The 18808-nt window shown below is 33.2% G+C and overlaps 1 protein-coding gene across 1 annotated transcript in view; it reads right to left on the minus strand.

Moving 5' to 3' along the window:
* Window positions 1–663: 663 nt before the first annotated feature.
* The window catches only part of LOC149544869 (serine carboxypeptidase-like 45), a 115067-nt gene continuing 96922 nt past the window's right edge, over window positions 664–18808 (minus strand). The window contains exons 4-10 of the mRNA XM_089796017.1: window positions 2744–2836; window positions 2515–2600; window positions 2059–2343; window positions 1792–1949; window positions 1126–1218; window positions 917–1034; window positions 664–834 (exon numbers count right to left, since the gene is read on the minus strand). Of these exons, the coding sequence (XP_089652143.1) occupies window positions 664–834; window positions 917–1034; window positions 1126–1218; window positions 1792–1949; window positions 2059–2343; window positions 2515–2600; window positions 2744–2836 (1004 nt within the window). The remainder of the gene's footprint in view (window positions 835–916; window positions 1035–1125; window positions 1219–1791; window positions 1950–2058; window positions 2344–2514; window positions 2601–2743; window positions 2837–18808) is intronic.

Here is an 18808-nt window from a genome sequence, read left to right on the forward strand (position 1 = left end):
GAGTATAGATCTTACCTTGAGATTATCACTAGGAAAATATGATCCTTAAAGATGATCTATTAAATTTTATCCCAATTCCACCTCAGGGAAAGGATGAAAAAGGGAAGAAGAGATGAAAGAGAGAAGGACATTGATGAATTCACATTTAATAGGTGCTAAAACTTCATTAAATTATAGTGCTTCCAATTTAATATGGTACACTAACCTATTGAAAAATCATCACAACTCTTAAAAAAAAGGTAAATCACCTTGGTTTTCCTATGAAAATTTGATATGTGACACAACCACTTGTCAAATTTTACAAAATGCCTGATGTAGGAGCATCTAGGTTGTTAGAGAACTATTGCATCAAAAAAAAAAATTAAATAAATAAATAAGATAACAATAAAAAATAAAAAGAGATAGAAAAGAAAAATCCTAAAGAAATGGTATATCCAAAAATATAGGAAATTATGGAAAAGTATGGAATCCCCAAAGAATAAGTAATCCTAAAAGATTGCATGTATGAACAACTTTATAAATCTTCATTTAAAGACAATTATTTGATATTGAATATTGGTCCAATATATAGCTGCACGTAATGAGCACACTAATTATATGAGAGGGATAAAACTAGAATTATCCCTATTTGTGCATTCTTATTTCTTTGTTATAAAGAAACTATCAAAGAGTAGGCAAAGGTAATCCTCTAATGAAATATTTAAACAAAGTCAGTGCTTTAGATGGAGAAGTATATGGCACTTCATGTGCTCCACCCCTAACTGATGCGAACGTTAGAGTAGTTTGATTCTTTCCATCCACCACACACCCATAAGATTGAGTCCATCCTGCTACCTAATAAATAACACATGTATTGTCAACATATATTTATTGATATAGAAGTATATCTTTAGTTAAAATAAATCTTAGATCTCACCTGTTGATTATCATACCAAGTACCATATGTATCGATTGTGAATAGTCTTAATTGTTTGGCTATAATATTAGCAATTGTTCTTGTTGCAGTAAATGGGACAACTGAATCTTGGTCTCCACTGTAGATTTCATTTGATGTTACAAAGAACTAGTGAGTGAGAATATCAACACTAAGAAATCTATATTACTTAAGTTGACAAAATACATTACCTAAAAAGCATAATTGGTAGACCATAACTTAGAAGCTTAGTTAGAAGGTCTATGATGTTGATTCCCCTATTCCTTTCATCGTAGTTCAAAGGCCTGCAATACATGTTGAATTATGAACCTCTTCTTTAGTATATGTTAGTATGATGATAATAACACTGCTAAAGAATACACATAAAACATATACATTTTCACAAGTGCTTCCACTATACTATAATTGGCATACTTATAATTTTATTATTTATATTATGTTGTACTACTATTTAGTAGATTAGACTAAGATAAAATTTGTATACATAATTTGTACTTAGATGATACTTTTGATCATATTTCTTTTTGATATTTACTTTATATTAAAAAATAATATTATACTATCTTTTAAATTCAATTAACTAAATGTGACTTCCTATAAATAAAGGAAAATCACATAAAAATATCCAAATTAGGATATTTTAAGGCAAAGTCTTCTAGTTCCAACTTGTAGGTTTTCATGGAAAAAAATATCATTATTGGATCAAAACTAAAAGTACCAACTTGTATATAATATTATAGTGATTTATTTAGAATACTAATATCTATTTGGGTTATGCATGGTCATTAGTATGTTAATATTCAAGAATTAAATAAAATATAGCCCTTAAATTGAAAATATAAGGATTATAATCATACCCATCACAAAAGGTCCACGAGTAAGTATCATTACTTCTACTTGCATGAATTTTCTTCTGCACCTCATTTGTGTTAAGGTATGTAACTATGTCATTGTCAGCACAAAGGTTTATTTCATTTTCAACTTCTAAATTCTTCTCAAAAAACTTTGTTTGAATCTGTTAGACAAATATTATTGATTAGTGTATGATTTAACCTACACCACATTAATACAAAAAATATTGAATAAAATTGATACAATCATTTTGAAAGGTTTGATAAACTTACTTCTCCTTGAAGCTTGGACAATTGTGAGGAAGATCCAATCTCATTTAAACAAAGACCTAAGGTAACATCATAATAATCAATATTTCCAATTTCTTCGTACACTTTGTTAAATACTTCATTACAAGCTTCGGATGTATTTTGATCAACAAATCTCTCTATCCATTGTTTGGAATTGTTGCAGATAGTTTGAGTCAATTGATAAGTTTCATCTGAAATTAACCCATGTGACCATTGAAATTCTCCATTATTTATACTAATCTCAATGTCAACATAGGGATTTCCCATCTGTAATCATTTGAGATTTTTAAAATATGTGTGTCATGAACATTACAAGTGGTAGCATCATATTTGAGGAGTATAATTTGATATTTTATGAAAATATGTTATTTCAAAATTTTGAAATTACTAAAGTACATAAAAATAATCAATTTCAAGTAAAATATTCTCTCAACATACAATAATTCCCTTTAAGTTGATAGGAGTTATGCTTGTCTTTTTGTTGTAATCTAGAACAAGGGCTGCCAATTGTGGTATATAATGCCCTGTAATATGGATTTAATTATGAGAAAAATATTATGACTAAATTTATACTTAAATGATACTAGTATTGAAAAAAGTAGAGATTGATCAATTGAACAAGTACTTCAAAAAAATTAAACCAAAGAATGCTTGAAGATATATGTACCTCCATAACTCTCTCCTGTTATGTAGAAGTTTACATCTCTAAATTCTGAGAATTTTTTAAACCAATTCAAAAGGAATGCCAAGTTATCTTGAGCTGTAACACATTAAATATTTTATTAGTTTTTCACTTTCAAAAAATCACCCTACATATATGAATGATAGGGAGTATAGATAGAGAAGAATGATAAAATAAATGACAATAGTTTTTTTTCCTTAGTATTAAAATTACTTAGTTTTCTATAATCATACAAAGATAGAATTAGTTTATTGAATAATGATAATAAAAAAATATTTTAACTTCATTAATCAAAAGGAAACTAAAAAAATTACCATTAACTTATCATATTATGAGAATGCCAAAAAATATAAGCAACATGAAGAAACTAATTTTTTGTTTTGCTTCCCTTGGTCTTGGAAAACATCATCTAGTTCCAATCCTCTATAAGGAAACTAAAAAGCTCCTAGGAGGTATTGTTCTCTAGGCCCTTAGTCTCTATTTTTCCTTCCTACAAATTCATTAGTGTCATGGTTGAGGAATGCATCATCTTCACAACAAAAGGACAAGTGTTGTGAATTTCTCATCTAGGTTTTCCATATCCTCTTTTATTTTATGGATTTACACGCAATTGGCAACCTTGTACACAAAAGGTTTAGTGTTCCTCTTGGGATTCATGATAAGGTCTTAACTACCTCATCTATACTATAAGTTGAGTGGTTGTATCAAACACTAATAGATTGGCCTTTTTGTGCAACGACAACCTCACTCTAACAAGTGGTATTAGAGCTTGGTCATAGGTTTGAATCCTTAGACACTCGAGTAATGATGAGGGGAATATTATTGGAAAAATGTTTAGAGCTCCTCTTAGGATTTGTGAAAAGGGTTTAATTTCCTCCTATTTACTATAAGTTGAGTGGTTATATCATACACTAACATGTCATTCTTTTGGTGCAACAAGAACCTCACTCTAAAAAACACATGATCCACAACCTAGTTTTGATGCAATCTTGTCATCAATCATAAGTTTTTTACCATTATTGAGTGAGGTATGAGTAGGGGAAGCAATCATTGATAGAAATAGATGATACTAGGGGGGGGGGTGTTGGAATTATGATATATTTGTCATTAGTTACAACACTTATTCAATTCTGAATGCTTATTGAGCTCATACTGAGCATTCCCTTGGAAACTAAGCATATGGGTAGTTTAGTAGTGTTTACTAAGTTCATAGTGGTTACTCAGTAGAATAGTGTTCTCCAAGGAGTTAGTGGTCATCGAGCTTCGCAGTGTTTACCGAGTGATCAAGGTAAATGAAGGACTTAGTGTTTATCGAGTGATCAAGGTAAATGAAGAAACTTAGTGTTTACCAAGTGATCAAGGTAAACAAAGAACTTAGTGTTTATCGAGCGATCAAGGTAAATGAAGGACTTAGTGTTTATCAAGTGATCAAGGTAAATGAAGAACTTAGTATTTACCGAGTAAACAAGGTAAATGAAGGAATCAATGTTTACCAAGTGAAGAAGGTTATCAATGGATTTAGTTTTTATCGAGTGACACAATATTCACCAAGTCACCAATGGTTACTGAGCTCCAAGCTACTTAGAATGATTAGTATGGAATGTGCCTCTACTCTTACTGAGTGCATGATGATGCAGTGTATTGTAGTGGATGCCAAGTATTAGAAGGTCATCGAGTCAATTTGAGGAACTCAAGTTTTCTACTATCTGGCTAACTCAGTAAATATTTGTTCACTTGTGTTTGGCCGACCTTGCCAGTGTAAATATTGGAATGATATATATATATATATATATATATATATATCAATTGAAAAGAAGTGATTTTGTGTGTGTTTTGTAGTTGGTATTGTATGGCAATTTTTGAGAAGAGAGAAAGCGAATCAGCAGCAGAACAGAGGAATACAACAAGGTCAACATTGGTGCAGAAAAGTTATATCTATCACATCAGGTGATCAGAGCATAAAGGATCTTATCAGCAATCAGTTGTAACCAGATCCACTGCTTCATTCTAACAGGTGAATCAGTTTGTAAATCCTTTAATAGGGTAGACTTAACAGTCTTTTGTAAATCTCCTAACAGAGTGCATACTTCATTTTATGTTTGTAAATCCTCTAACAAGGTGGATCTAGCAATCCTACTTGCTCCTAATAAGGCAGATCATCAGAAGTGATCATTGTAAGCCTTAACAGGCCAAATTTATACTACAATATTGAAGTTTTGTGGGCATCATCCCCACCCCAATTTTACTTTCTAATTGGAAGGTTTCTGGGTCACCAAATTAGTGTGTTCATATATGTTTATCTTTTCATGCATACAGTAGATTAGATGGATGAATGGTGAATAAGTTATTATGCAAAATTAATTTAAAGTTTTAAGACTTACTGATTCACCCCTCCCCTCTCAGTAACCTTGTTAGTCTTGATTATTTCCAACAATTGGTATTGGAGCTTTGTGGTTCTCAGGATAAAGTTTGACAGCTTGAGCAAAGATCAAAGACAATGGAGATATTCAAATTTGACAAATCTATTGAGAATGAAAAGCTAGATCTGGAAATGGCCATGGCTCAACTCAAAGAAGCAAAGGAGCATCTTTCTCAATCTCTAAAAAGAAGGAAGGAACTTGTAAGACAAATGAATGATCATTAGTATATTGAAGAAAAGATTGAAGACCTTTTACCATCAAGCAGTTCAAATGAAGCTAATGAAGCAATCAAGGAACTCCTAGCAAAGAATGGTTCTCTGCAAGAAGAAGTAAGAAAGCTCAAAAGAGAACAAGAAATCCAATCCATTAGGCTATGTGAAGTTTTAAAATAGAGAAACAAGGCAAATGAAGACTTAGAGGTAAGAAATAATTAGTCCCTTCAGCATGAAGATCTTGTAGGTCAACTATCTAATGCAAATGAAGAAATTATGAATCTAAGATCAGAGAATGAAAGTTTGAGAAATGATTTAATCATTGAAAGACAAATCAATGCAAGCTTACAAAGTGATCTGAGATCTGAAAGACAAATCAATGAGAGTTTGGAAAATGACTTAAATGTTGAAAATCAAGTCAAAGAAAGGATGATAAAATATCAAGCAAATATGGATCAATTGAATCAGCAAAATGAGTAGAATCTTCATAGACAAAAAGGTAAATTTGGTCTTGGATACAAGGAAGAAGGTGGAACCTCCAAACAAGGTGCTCAAAGGAATCAAAGACCCACTTGCAATCACTATGGCAAGATAGGACATACATCAAACAAATGTTGGAGCAATGGTAAAGGAAAATTCAATGGTAAATGCTACAACTGCAATCAGCATGGTCACAAAGCAAATGAATGCAAAGAGAAACCAAAATTTGAAGGCAAATGTCACAAATGCAAGAAACAAGGTCACAAGGCATCTGAGTGTAGATCTAAATCATTCAATCTAGCAGAAAAAATTTTCAATGCATTATTTGGTTGGGACTACAATACTTGGTGCAAATGTCATTATTGTGGAGAATATGGACATATTGGAATTAACTGTGCAAGGCATCACCTAAGGAAGAAAGATACTACTATAAGATGTTATACATGTATCAAACTTGGTCATATATCCAAGAATTTCATGAACATAGGAAGAATTGAAGATGAAAAGAAAGCCAGAGCTGACAACATTTGAAAACAGATGAGACAATAGTGGATTCCTAAATCTACCGAGCTAGAAAGTTCAAATAATGGCAATGTCACTCAAGAAGTGGGTGACTTCACCATTTCTAATTAGACTCATCAAGGAAGATCAGGGACTACATCTTCAAGAAATATCCTAAGTAGTTCTATAATGAAGGAGTGTAAATGGCAAGTCAGTATATCAGATACAAGACATAGTTCACTATGGTGCATCTACCGAGCAAAGTTGGTTTAGACTTAATCGAGCTAGATCAGGAATATGAAAATTTTTGTTTGTTCACCAAGTTGCAAGGTTTACCAAGTAAGTCAGTGACTATCTAACAAACCCTAGGTCATCTTAGCTACCTTCGTACCCAAGCATTAATGGCAAATTTTTCATCAAAAAGGCAGAATTTGATCTCATTTTTCACCACAAAATTAGAATATATAGAGTGAAGAGATCTCCAAGAGCATGAAAGTGAGTTCAAGTGATTTGAAGTAATTTTCTAGCAAAGAATTTGTTTTGCAAAATCATTCACTCACCAAGTAGCAATGGCATGCACAAGCACCAGCAACAGAAAGGCAAAGAGAGGCTCTAAAATGCTTGTGAAGGGAGTGGAATGGAAAGCACCTAGCTTCAAGCTTGTTCTTGCCATAGCTGCATCGCTCGACCTCCATGGAGCCCAATTGTAGATTCCACCAAAGATACTACTTATATACGAAATTCGTACTCATTTCAAATGCACAGTTCAAGAAATAGGGACACTAGATATGGATAATGCCCTAGTTGAGTTATGTGTGGATGGAACCCTCAAACTCGAGCACAAGCATCTAGAAACCAAAGGTTTGACCCATATCCTACACTTGCCAAGGAACTTTCAAATGAAATGGATAAGAGACATTTTAAGTCATGTGCATAATGTTCAGTTGTGGTTAGAGAAACCCATCCTAATAACGAAGAAGATGATTCATAAGATCACGGGTTTACCTATGTTGAGCAAATCCAAAACCACTAAAACCCTAAGTCGAGATGAACTTCAGAAGTTAACCCTAACTGAATGGGATGATAGAGGATTGAAACTTAACAATGTATCTGATGCAGAGCTAAGATTTGGAATTCATTTAATTGCATATAAGATGTATAGTTCCAGCAAATTGAATAGTGTGACCTGTGAGGCTGTGGACTTAGCCTATAAGATTGTGAAGAAGAATATGGAGTTTGACCTAGCAGATGTGTTGTTGAAACAACTAAATAAGAACATTGACAATATAAGGACCTCAAAAACCAACTCTTGTAAATTTGGTTCTTTGTTAGTTTTTTCATTTTTCTATGTACAAAAGTTTTTTCCTTCTAAAGGTACAGTTGTATGGAGAAAAGATATTTTAGTTTTGTATCAAATAAATGAGTTTATTGCAGAAATGGGTATAAATTTTGATAAGGTAATGGATAACTATTTTGAAGACTTCAAAGAGAGGATGAATAATAGATTCAAAATTCCTCCCAAGCTTGTTGAAGATTATAAGGATGATGTATGCTTCATGGTTGACTGTGACAAGGTATACATTCAAGTAGTTAGACCCCGAGTTGCATGGGTGAAACCTCTTCCCTATGAGGTAAATATTGATGAAGCTAAAGATATTATAGAAGCACTGGTAAATGAGCCAGTAGACCCAAGACAACAAATTTTTGGAACCTATGATGAAGCTAAGGCCAGAATTGAGCTTGAAATCAAGATACCATAGGCCATAAGCAACGGCAAGAGGAAAATAGCCAAATTTAAAACTTCAACTGGTCCTCTTATACTCACCAAGGGAAAAGGTGAAGATGAAATAGGTGAAGAAGAAGAAGGAGGATAAGAAGAAGGAGGACAAGAAGAAGGAGAAGAAGAATCTACAAAAGAACAACCAAAGAAGAAAGGTAAGGTAATCATTGCCAAACCTAAGAAAAAGCCTACTGCAGTATTCACCAGAAGAACTAGAAAAGATAAGCAAGAACCTATACTAGTCAGGCCTGCACCTATATTTGAGCAAAGGCTCAAACAATTGGAAGAAGGAGCTAACATCACAAATTTCAAGGCATTGAAATTTGAAACTACAATAGATGCTGAGCAAATGCAGATTGAGGAACTGGTACTCAATAAGATGGGTAAATGGAAATACTCCCTAGACCAGATTGCCCCTCAAATCTCAAAAGAACTACTGGAGAGATTGCAACCAAGATGGGAGTTACCTACCCAAATGGTAAAAGATATTTATGAGCAATCCTTGAAGAATTTTCGACCAAGTCTCACTGGAGCAGAAGCAAAAACTGAAATGAAAAACCATGAAGGTAAAATGATGATCAGATTCCACACCTATTTGATTTTGATTAAAGACATTGAAAATGTTGTAAATGATGCTACAAACATGTGGAAAAACATATATCATCTACATGAGCCCAGTGAAGACCCAGTAGAAATCAAAGATGATGATAGTAGCAACGATGATGAGTTTGAGAGCACTCCATCCATCACAGTCTCACCAGGAGAGTTGCATGCACTGATGGAAGATAAAGAGGAAGAAGCCAAGGAGGAAGAAGTTGAAGAGGAAGATAAGGATAAAGATGATCTGGTGAAAACTACAGCAACAGTAATTGCACCCCTTTCTCACTCTCTACCTAAAACTGTGACATCATAAAGGTTGGAGTCAGCTTCAGCAGGTTTGATAACATCTACACTAGATTTATCATCTGCACCTGCCACATCTCAACTCTAGGTATCATCAATGGAAGTGTCTACCACTTCATCTACTGAGCTACATCCCTCTTCTTCAACTATCGAGATAGCCCCCTCAGCTCCATCATCATCAGTCGGTATAGCAGTAAGTTCCACAATTTTGTCAATTCCAATTTGTTCTACAATTTTGTTAGCATTATCTGCATCTACTTCAGACCTAGTTAGTTTAGATACTGCATTACTGAGTGTATCACCATTTTTGGCAAGTACTCCTATTTTTGATCTGATATATACTCCTATTGGCACTCAACCCTCAAGCATTCTAGTTTTCACTGCTAGTCCTTCCATCTCTTCTATTGTGTCTATTCCTAAGGTCAAACCAGTCATCACAAAAGTCAAACAAAAGCAACCATTAAGACTTATGATCACTGGAAAGGAAATTCTTGAAGATATTGACTTAGACATAGAGATAGTAATCCCAAAGATTGACTATGAAAATGCTACCATTGAAGAAATGAGGTATGCTAGTCAACTAATTGAGATGAAGGCTACATAGAAGTAGCTAAGGTCTGAAAGGGATAAGGAATATAGAATAATTGAGAATGCCCAGAATATAATTACTGAGGCTATAGGTGTTGATGTTGATACTTCTCAACACATTTTGATATAATTAGAAGAGTTAGTCAATAAATTCAATGAGGATACCTCCGGTCAAGAAAAGTTGATGGAGAAGGTAGAAAAGAAGTTTGATAATAAGGTGCTTGAGCACATTGCTTAGCATATAGCAATAAAACAGGTTGAATTAACCACAATTTTGGCCAACATTGAATTTTATTTTAATAATGTAACATCTCTTTTTGCTAAGCTTTGTGATGTTACCGAGTATACTAAGGAGATAAGAGAGAAATTGAATAAGATAGATGAGGATCTAAAGACAAGTGCACAAAACCTGAAGCTTGACCCCAGTTCAAGCTCATCTCATCACCTCAGGATCAAATTTTTGTCAGAGAAGTAGACAGAATTGTTGAGAGAAGAGGCAAGGATCTGATCTACATTGTTAGATATTCAGAATATGATCCTTCCCATCATGGACATAATGCAGAAGCACATTGTACATTCAAAAACATTAATCCATGACAACAATTTCTCTATTGTAGAACATGTGATTGAACTCTCTGCAGAAGTTCAAGTAGCTCTATCCACATGCAAAATCTTGCAAAAGAATTCAGATAAAACTCTGCAACTCATTCTCCAGGTACATTCTGAGTTTATCTCACATTTTGGCATCTCTATGTAAATACATTATTTTATTCTTTGGCATTATTGTCAAAAAGGGGGAGAAAGAGATACCTAGGAAGAAATATTGGTGAGATGAATGTACAAAAGGGACAAAGAGATACTATAAATAAAAGTCATATAACTCACATAGATACCTTGTGTATATTGTATGTGGGAGTTATATGTAAGGAAGTCATGTATATTCAGCAGAATCAGTCGTCAGTATGTCAGATGTATATAATTTTGGCTCATAAGTGTTTTTGTCACTAATTCCAAAGGGGGAGATTGTTGGAATTATGATATATTTTTCATTAGTTACAACACTTATTTGATTATGAATGCTTATCAAGCTCATACCAAGCATTCCCTTAGAAACCAAGCATATGGGCAGTTCAGCAGTGTTTCCCAAGTTCATAGTGGTTACTGAGCAGAACAGTGTTCTTCAAGTAGTTAGTGGTCACCGAGCTTTGCAGTGTTTACCAATTGATCAAGGTAAATGAAGGACTTAGTGTTTACCGAGTGATCAAGGTAAATGAAGAAACTTAGTGTTTACCAAGTGATCACAGTAAATGAAGAACTTAGTGTTTACCGAGTCATCAAGGTAAACGAAGGACTTAGTGTTTACCGAGTGATCAAGGTAAATGAAGAACTTAGTATTTACCAAGTAAACAAGGGAAATGAAGGAATCAGTGTTTACTAAGTGAATAAAGTTATCAATGGATTCAATTTTTACCGAGTGACACAATATTCACCAAGTCATCAATGGTTACCGAGTTCCAAGCTACTTAGAATGATTAGTATGGATCATGCCTCTACTCTTACCGAGTGCATGATGATGCAGTGTATTGTAGTGGATGCCGAGTATCAAAAGGTCATCGAGTCAATTTGAGGAACTCGATTTTTCTACTATCTGGTCAACTCAGTAAAGATTTGTTCACTTGTGTTTGGCCGACCTTGCCAGTGTAAATATTGGAATGATATATATATCAATTGAAAAGAAGCGATATTGGGTGTATTTTGTAGTTGGTATTGTATGGAAATTTTTGAGAAGAGAGAAAGTGAATTAACAGCAGAATAGAGGAATACAACAAGGTCAACATTGGTGCAAAAAAGTTATATCTATCACATCAAGTGATCAGAGCATAAAGGATCTTATTAGCAATCAGTTGTAACTAGATCCACTGCTTCATTCTAACAGGTGAATCAGTTTGTAAATCCTTTAACAGGGTAGACTTAACAGTCCTTTGTAAATCTCCTAACAGAGTGCATACTTCATTGTATGTTTGTAAATCCTCCAACAAGGTGGATCTAGCAATCCTACTTTCTCCTAATAGGGCCAATCATCAGAAGTGATCATTGTAAGCCTTAACAGGCCAACTTTATCTGTAGTATTGAAGTTTTGTAGGCATCATCCCCACCCCATTTTTACTTTCTAATTGGAAGTTTTCTGGGTCACCAAATTAGTGTGTTCATATATGTTTATCTTTTCATGCATAGAGTAGATTAGATGGATGAATGGTGAATATGTTATTATGTAGAATTAATTTAAAGTTTTAAGAGTTATTGATTCACCCCTCCCCTCTCAATAACCTTATTAGTCTTGATTATTTGCAACAGGGGGGTGGGGGGGGGAGGCGGGGGGTGTGAATTAGTATTCTACAAATTTTTTTCCCATAACTCAATATTATTAATTACTTTGCAACATGAATAGGAAAGTAAACCAATAATGCTAAATAGTAAATATAACCATACACAAAGAGAGCTCACAACACCATTATTTTTTAACTAGGGAAACCCCAGTGGGGATGATGACCATATAATGATCCACTAAACAAAAGAATCCTATTAAGGATATTTAACCTATTAGGAGTCTATCAAATATATATAGTGTCTTGAATCCTTGTTTAAGGACTAGGCCCTCTTAAAAGCCTCAAACTTGTTAGGAGTTGGTAGTACAATTATAATGTATGCAAGAAGAGCCTACTACCCTAACATGCAATATGCAAATAAGTTTCTTCATAATAATAGATATATATACAATACTATCTCACTATCGTAATTGACACTTTCTATGATCATACATTAGATTTTGCATCACACAAGGCTCACATGTCGCATATACTTCCTTTTAAATATTTCATATCATTTTTTCACTTCCATTTAGCTATGTAAGAAATAATCTTTACTTATACCTCACAAATTATCAAAATTCTAATTAGTTATCCTTGAAGCTTCCACATGCTTGGCTAATTATAAAATAACATTGGGGTTAACATATAGGATATTGGCCCATCATGGTTAAGTAATTATTTTGTTGCCAGAATAATTCCTTAATCTATACAATTCATTTGTACTGTCATGCTCTATTATACTTTGTTAATTACTTGTACTGATAATTCTTCTGTAACTAACATCATACTATATGTACAAGTCTACACATTGACATGCACCATCATGACATAGTCAACTATTTATCCTCAACTACACATGAGATAACTCAAACTTTTTCATCTCTAAATACCAAATCTATCCCTTTACTACTACAAATTTTTCAATAATTAGACAATTTTCTATCTAAAATTTCACAATGAAATACCAAAAGGTATATGTTTCCATAAATGTCAACACTAACACATCTACCTAGCCATATTGCCAACAATAACCCGATGGAAAATTTTGAGAAAATTGACTCTGTCCCAAAATGATGTCATATAAAACAATAATAAATACAAAAGTAATTACTCAATGTTGCCTTTAAAAATTGAAAATTTTATTCATGTCTTGATGGATCAATACATTCCTTATCATTCCTTTACAATGATTTTCTATATACATAGCTAAGCTCCCCATTTCATTTATATATATATTCTATACAATTTTTCTTTACATTCTTCTCCGACTTTGACATCAATGAAAAAGGTGTTTGAAATAATATATACAAGACAAAATTGTGTTACCTTTCTCTAAATAACTTGAAATTATTGATATACAATTTATAAAACCAAGTTTCAACTTTTCAAGATCCTTCTTCCATTTCTCTTTAACTATATCAGATATACTAATAAGTGTGCAAAGCGCATAATATGCAACTTCTACTTCACTTAAGTCAGTATAGGCAAATTTGTCACATGATGCCTTTTCTACAAGACACTCGTCTAATTGCCTCTACAAAATAATAACTTTAGGAGAAAAATATTCTCTAAGGATAGAGAATCTCTTTATTACCTTCTCCTTTTCATAGTTGACTCCATCAAACTTAGGACTATCTTTTTTGAAAGTACTTACCATTGATCTCCCAAAGATGTTAAGCTTTTCCTTTAAGGACCTGATACTCTGATACAAATTGTTAGCATGAATGTTGATGGTATACCTTTATGTGAGTATCCTAAGTATTGGAGATCATGTGGTAGTATTGACATGATGAATTCATGATTGTGTTTGTCATTGATGTCAACATAGAAATACTTCTACAAAGACTGGAAGAGTAGCAGATAGAGATCATAATTGTGTAGACAAAGTGTTTACTATTAGGTGATGAACAGTTAAGGACAAGTTCCTCATTGTGTCCTAATGATAAGGTTCAATGTATGTTGTTTGCTCCTAATTTAATAGTTTACAAAATAACCAAGAAACCAGACCAATGCATCTAAGGCTAGCAAATTCCTATGATGGATGCACTCAACTGCAATCTTGGACCAACTATAAGGCATAACTCATTCTTCACTTCAAGCTCTATAAGATCTAGGTGGGTTAACCGTGAGGTTCTAATATATGGTACCAGTGCAATTAAACATAAATTAGAACCTAATTAATAAAAAATGCAACCCTTTTATCTTCTAATACTTATGCAATGACATAGGAATGAAATAGCTACAAAACATAACCTATGAACTCATAAGCTAAATGAGGGTTAATTCCTTTCAACCCACTACAAAAATGTGAAATACTAAATTTATTTGATTAAAATGATTTGTGAAAATAAATTTCACCTCAACTTGCATCTGATTTAGTGATCAGTGCCTCACCCATTGAAACATAGAGTCATTACCAGCAGGATGACATAACTTGATTGCCTTACAATTAAGTTTGTCAACCAAAATTCCCAAATTCCATTCTTATGAAATATCCCCTCCATACACCCAGAAACCCTATCAGAACATTGAAGAATTTACTTAACTCCTTGAATCAAAAGTAACAACAAATCTAAAATACAACTCATCCAAGCTACCTTAAATCAAATGAACCTTATTCATTCAATATCAAAGCCAATAGCATAAAAAGAATCAAGAGACAAAATAAAAGAATATAGATAATTCATTATAAATCCCCTTTGTATTCATCCTTGGAAAGACTGAATACATAAATTGGTAAAACTAAATGAAACTCTAGATAGTTCACATGATCTAGCATCAATTACCATTTATCTAAGAGAAACAAGACATAAAATGAAATAAAATCTACACAAGAGTGGATGTGTGGCCTTCATTGCTAGAGCTCTACTCAATTAGACAAGAAGTAAAACCAACAACAACCTAGTCTCATAGTGAAAACTAGAACCCTATTGGTATCACAAAGAAAATTTCCAACACTTACAATGGATGAAAGAAAGAGAGATATAGGACAGAATTCCCAAATCTATTGTATGTTTGACATTTCTCCACTTGAAAAACCTACTCAAGAAGTGAAAAGAGTCTCTCTAATCTCTCTCTACAACTACATATCAAATCCTTAACCATTTTACCTCCCAAAAGAATAAAGTGAATCAAAATATTTGATGAAAGACCATAACTAATTTTGATACCAAATTTGAACTCAAGGTAAAAGTGAAAAATTAGTTAAATGGCCTCTAAAGGCATAATAAACTAATTTTTTCCACAATTAAGCTTCAATAAGATTTTATATCTGCCTTCAAACCAATTTTGATGCTTAATGGTGAACACTACCCATTCCATTGAGAATGCCTTAAAGAATACAAATTCACTGAATTCCTATGCAAAATCTGACCTCATATTTGGAACATTCATTTCCTCCTAATTCCAATGGTATACTATACTACATATTTTGGATAAAAATTGTATTCCTAAGATTAATCTGAAAATTTTCCTCTCTGCTATAGCTCTGGTATGGATTTTTAAATTTCTTCAAAAATTTAGAATTTCTAAAGTTCAAACTTTAGAATATAGCTTTTTCAATTTAAAAGCTTTGATCGAGCTACCACATGGCAACACCTAATTAGCTCTCAGACTACTACATCATCTACCATGTCACATCACCTACCACATCATCTTTGACCTAGCACAAGTCAGCCCACATCTATCACAATTGGTCCTACCTTGCCACATGTCAGATTAACACTTCCCCAAATTATTTCAATATCATGCAACTTCATAGTGTGGGAAAGCACTGACCTCTGATCTTGGTTAGATCAATGATCACAAAATTTTGTATTTCTATAACATCCAATCAACTTCTCCAACCAATAAAAGATCTCTACATAAAGCAGTACATTCTAACAACCACCATGCAAGCAACTTGCTTATTACCTTTTGAAAAGGTCAGTCCATAACGTCATCATTTTCCATGCATCAGATAGGCATTTCCCCACTTTATCTAATTGTTGGTCATCTTCACAATGTGATTAAGCACTAGCCATTGATCTTTGAAAGATCAATAGTGGCACAATATAAACCTTTTTGATAGTATGAGATAGAAGTAATGACATCAGCATGGACATGTGTCACTAAGGCACTTCTTCGCTTTGTCTAAAACTTGTCCAACTTTGTCAAGCAGGAAAGCATTGCCCATTGATTGATCCAAGATCAATGGTGGAGCAAAAGATATTATGGAAGACCACGTCAAAGTGCATAGCCAATGATAGTATAACACCTATGGTATGGAAAGGGAACAACTGTTAGCATTGATGATTTATTTTTCAAAGTGTGGCACTGACATCAATGTGGACATGTGTCCACAAGGCACTTTCTTGCATTACTTAAAACCTTTGCATCTTGATCAAGTAGGGAAGCACCAACTGTGGATCTCCCTTTAGCTCTATGGTGGATAGAAAACACATTGAGGTCTACTCATAATACTTCACCTATCATCATCTTGGACAAGTGTTAACACAACGTTTGCTTGCTTTAGTTAAAATCTTCACACCTTCATGAAGCAAGAATACACTTGTCATTGATCTTCCAAAGATCAACGGTGTATAGATGTGATGCCCAAAAGTGAACCCATTGTATGATTTGACCAATTATATTTTTGGAAATTTGCATGTTCTTTGACCATATTGACAACACAAAAAATTTTAGATAAGGTACTGACAAGTTAGTCTTTGTAGTGCATTTATAACCCAACATCACCAAGTGCTACATGGCACAAAGGCACTTGCTCACATTACATAAAGGTTGAGTAGATCCATCTTGTGGGTATGCACCCACCGTTGATATTGGAGAGATCAATGGCTAGCCCAAAACAAACCATCATAGTTAAGATGCTTTATGAAACACTAAATAAAATAACCATGGTTAGGATAAAGGTGACTAGGGTAAAATGGTTGAGAAAGGATTTTTAAAAGATATATGTAGAAAATTTGAAATAAAATATTTTAAAGAACTAAAACTTCCCACACATATTTGAATTCAAACAAATGAAAATCCTACCCTTGGAAACATGGAGCACAAACAATATTAGGGTAACATAAAATTAAGGGCTTTTGATTTATGAAAAATAAATCTTAAAAAACAACCCTAATTTTGAATAAGTAGCTGAATTTTCACTGTAATATGCAAAAATTTTGAATGGTGAAAAATTGGGCCAACATGTGTAACATGAATTGAAGACATGTAGAAGTTGTAAGTGATTTAAAGAGAGTAGTGCAAAAACATAGTATCTAAGAAGAGGTTTCTGATGATTGCATTATATCTTCTAGTAGAGATATAATTTGGAGATGCACAACTATTTAGTGATAGAAGAAAGTCATATGGTGATGTTAGTCAGTGCACAAGCCCTGAAGTGACACATGTGAAGATATGTTTAGATTGTGAGTTGACATTGCTATTGTAATTATGAATTAATTAATTATCTTATCATAATTAATTGGGAAAGCCTCAAGGTCAACTCAAGGAATTATTTTGAAGATTCAATATAAAGGAAATATTATGCAAAGTGATCAAGGAAGTTTGAATAAGAGAAGAGTATTTGGTAAATGTGAGAAGTGATCCATGGGATTATTGGATGAAATATTCATGATCTAGTACTAAGATCAGAAGGAGAAGAAGTCCAGTTGATAAGAAAAAGAGAGAGGAAGGAGTAGTATAGTATAATTATAATATTCTTGAAGGAATAATACAAAGATCATTTGGATAGTGGGTTCATTGGTATTTCTCCTAAAGCTATTTGGAAGGTGGGTCCATCTACCTTATACAACTCTTAATAGGGTTGGCACAACTCCTAACAAGGTTGGAATCTCCTAATAGGGATTCAAAGTCTCCTAATAGGGATTGATCTGTACTAAATGTTTTTATTTCTCATATGGTTAATATTTAATAAGGTTGATAATTGTGATAATAGTTGGATAACTGATTCACCCCCTGCACCCCCCCCCCCCAGCTATATTGGTGGACTATATATTCTAACAATTGGTATTAGAGCTTTAGGCCCTTGAAGAAAAAGATTAATAGCTTTGGGAGATCAATGGCGAGTCTTTTTAGAAAGGATAGTTGAAAGTTTGATGGGTTCAAATATGATAGTTGGAAGGATAAGATGAAGACTCATATACTATGTATGGGTCTAGGATATTGGTTTTTGACAAAAGGTATCAAAACAATTATTGAAGAAGAAAAATTTGAATAATGTAGTGAAGCAGAGAGAGATCTATTCATGTGTAACATGAGAGCCAAAGAAGCCTTACTATTATCTCTTCTTGAGAATGAATAAAGTTAGGTAAAGTCTCTATTAACATCTTATGAGATTTGGAAATCTTTATAATCTACTTTTAAGGTGATTAGCATACAAAAAGAATAAGATTGCATAGTTGAATGTGTTTATTTCAAGATACTAAAATGATGAAAGATGAATCTATAAGAAGCTATGTAGGTAGGATATATGAGATTTTTATAGGAATCAAATCATATTTTATAACCAAGGAATAAGATGAGGTTGTGTGGAAGATCTTGAAAACTTTGACACCACCATTCAAGAAAGTAGCATAGATGGTAGAACTTCTGATACCTTGTACTAAGAAATTCACTAGGGAAAATTTTCTTGGAAGATTGGAATCAATGGAACCAAGTATGATAAAATTTGGAGAATTTACAAGAGTGGAGATATATTTTAGTGCCATAAATATCCAACCAATTTTATCTAGATGTGTAAGTACTCATGGAGATTTCACTAGTAGCAATAGAACTAGATCTGATGATGA

The sequence above is a fragment of the Cupressus sempervirens genome, chromosome 8, assembly GCF_028749045.1.
Source record: "Cupressus sempervirens isolate cs-2001-9-10 chromosome 8, ASM2874904v1, whole genome shotgun sequence".
In the NCBI taxonomy this organism is placed as follows: domain Eukaryota; kingdom Viridiplantae; phylum Streptophyta; class Pinopsida; order Cupressales; family Cupressaceae; genus Cupressus; species Cupressus sempervirens.